Here is a 1,897-nt window from a genome sequence, read left to right on the forward strand (position 1 = left end):
GAGCAGGGACTTCCCCAGCCCCTCGAGGACAGTGTGTTGAGCACTGCGCATCATGTGCGATCAGTAATGAAGGAATCAGTCCCGGTTTAATAGGCTTCAGCTCCTTAAACATTTTGTTCTTTAAAGATTTTTCATTTTCTTAATGTTCCTCTCAAGAGCCAAGCCTAGAAAGGATCATCTGCAGTATTATTGTTGAGATTATGAATTCAGGTATATCTTCAGTGATGGATGATGTTTTCATCAAAACAGACTGGTTCATGTTCTGCGTCAGTTTCACCAGTGACTTCTCTCTCCTCCCAGGGGACTGGGGCTTAGTTGTGTGCCCGGCACTATCTGATCACGATGGTGGACACAGAAAGCCTGCTTTGCCCACTCTCCCCGCTCAAGGCTGATGATCTGGAAAGCCCATTAGCTGAAGAATTCCTACAAGAAATGGGAAACATTCAAGAGATTTCTCAATCCTTTGGTGAGGACAGTTCTGGAAGCTTTAGTTTTACGGAATACCAGTATTTAGGAAGCGGTCCAGGCTCAGATGGATCTGTTATCACAGGTGAGTGGGCTGTCTACTAGGAAGCTTTATTTAGAATTATTTTTTTCCTGAGAGAAAATTGTTCTCTTTAGCCAGAAGAGAAGTCACACTTTTTGCAAAGAAATCTTCAGATTTGTTAAAGCATCATATCTGGCGACACTTGGACCCGGAAGCTTTTCAGGTGTATGTCGCTTTGCATAGTATGCCTTGTAACAGCTGTGCACAAGTCCACTAACGCTGGAAATGCAACTAAGGCAGCAGCTGCGTTTCTAAAATGCTAAGAGTGTGTACAAGTTTTCTTTAAGCATAGACTCCTATTGCAATAAGGATGACTCTTTTTTTTTGATTCACAGTGTGATTCAGTTCATGTAAAATCTTAAACACTACACAACGCAGTGCATTATTGGGGGGACACACACATATTGCAAAGTGTGACCAACTTCAAGGTCTCAGTCATCTTCTGAGAGAGAGGGAGACGGGACTGGGGAGGGGGTCCCACAGGGACTTCTGTTTGCTCTCGGTTGAATTTTTTAAGAAGCCAGGAGGCAGCTTGACAAATCTGGGTGTTGATGGGTGGGTATTATACTGTGTCTTTTTTGTATGTTTGAAATATGTTAAGAAAAATAAAAACAGTAGGAAAGCATTCCTGGCATGTGCAATAAGCAGCACCTGCAATATATTTTTATAATCTCATAAAGAATCGAGAAAGATTGCTGCAGTTATGAATATAGAAATAAAACCAGAGAAGTCAAGCAACATGCCTGGGTTCATAGTGCTAGAAGGAGTGTGCCGGGGCTGGACCTTGTCCTCTCCGCGGGTGGAAAGCTCTGTCCCTTGCATGTCACATGCATGCACCTTGTAGAAGGCAGCAGTGTCCTCAACTCAGTAAATTAGCGATGCGCGATCCCAGTGAAACTCTGAGGACACCAGGGGGCCTTGCAGCAGAGAGGCCTTTGTAGTGACCCTGGCAGATCTTTAAAAATGGTTCCGGTTTTGACTCTCTTTCTCATGGCTCGTTATGGAGGGATAAACTTTGGGGAAAGGGTACATGGTGATGGCAGCTTCCAGAAGCAGTGAGGGAGGGGAGCAAGGGAAGTCTGCATGGCAGGTGCTGCCTCTCAGAGCCCAAGTAAGTCACCTTGCGGCAGACCTGCGTTAGTGACAGTATGCTCAAGTCCCTTATATAAAGTGGTACAGTATTTGCATATAACCTGGGCACATCCTAGGTGTACTTTAAATCATCTCTAGATTACTTATAGTACCTAATACAATGTAAATGCTATGTAAACAGTTATACTGTATTGTTTTTTTTTGTTTTTTGTCTTTTTCCGTGTCTGGCAACGGATCGCAACCCTCAGTGTTGCCCCC

The 1,897-nt window shown here is 44.0% G+C and overlaps 1 protein-coding gene across 1 annotated transcript in view; it reads left to right on the forward strand.

The window, feature by feature from the left end:
* Positions 1-342: 342 nt before the first annotated feature.
* PPARA (peroxisome proliferator-activated receptor alpha) overlaps positions 343-1,897 on the forward strand; it is a 31,695-nt gene continuing 30,140 nt past the window's right edge. Inside the window, exon 1 of the mRNA XM_008586998.1 lies at positions 343-550. Coding sequence (XP_008585220.1) covers positions 343-550 — 208 coding nt within the window. The remainder of the gene's footprint in view (positions 551-1,897) is intronic.

This window comes from Galeopterus variegatus, unplaced genomic scaffold (assembly GCF_000696425.1).
Source record: "Galeopterus variegatus unplaced genomic scaffold, G_variegatus-3.0.2 Scaffold4210, whole genome shotgun sequence".
Lineage (NCBI taxonomy): Eukaryota > Metazoa > Chordata > Mammalia > Dermoptera > Cynocephalidae > Galeopterus > Galeopterus variegatus.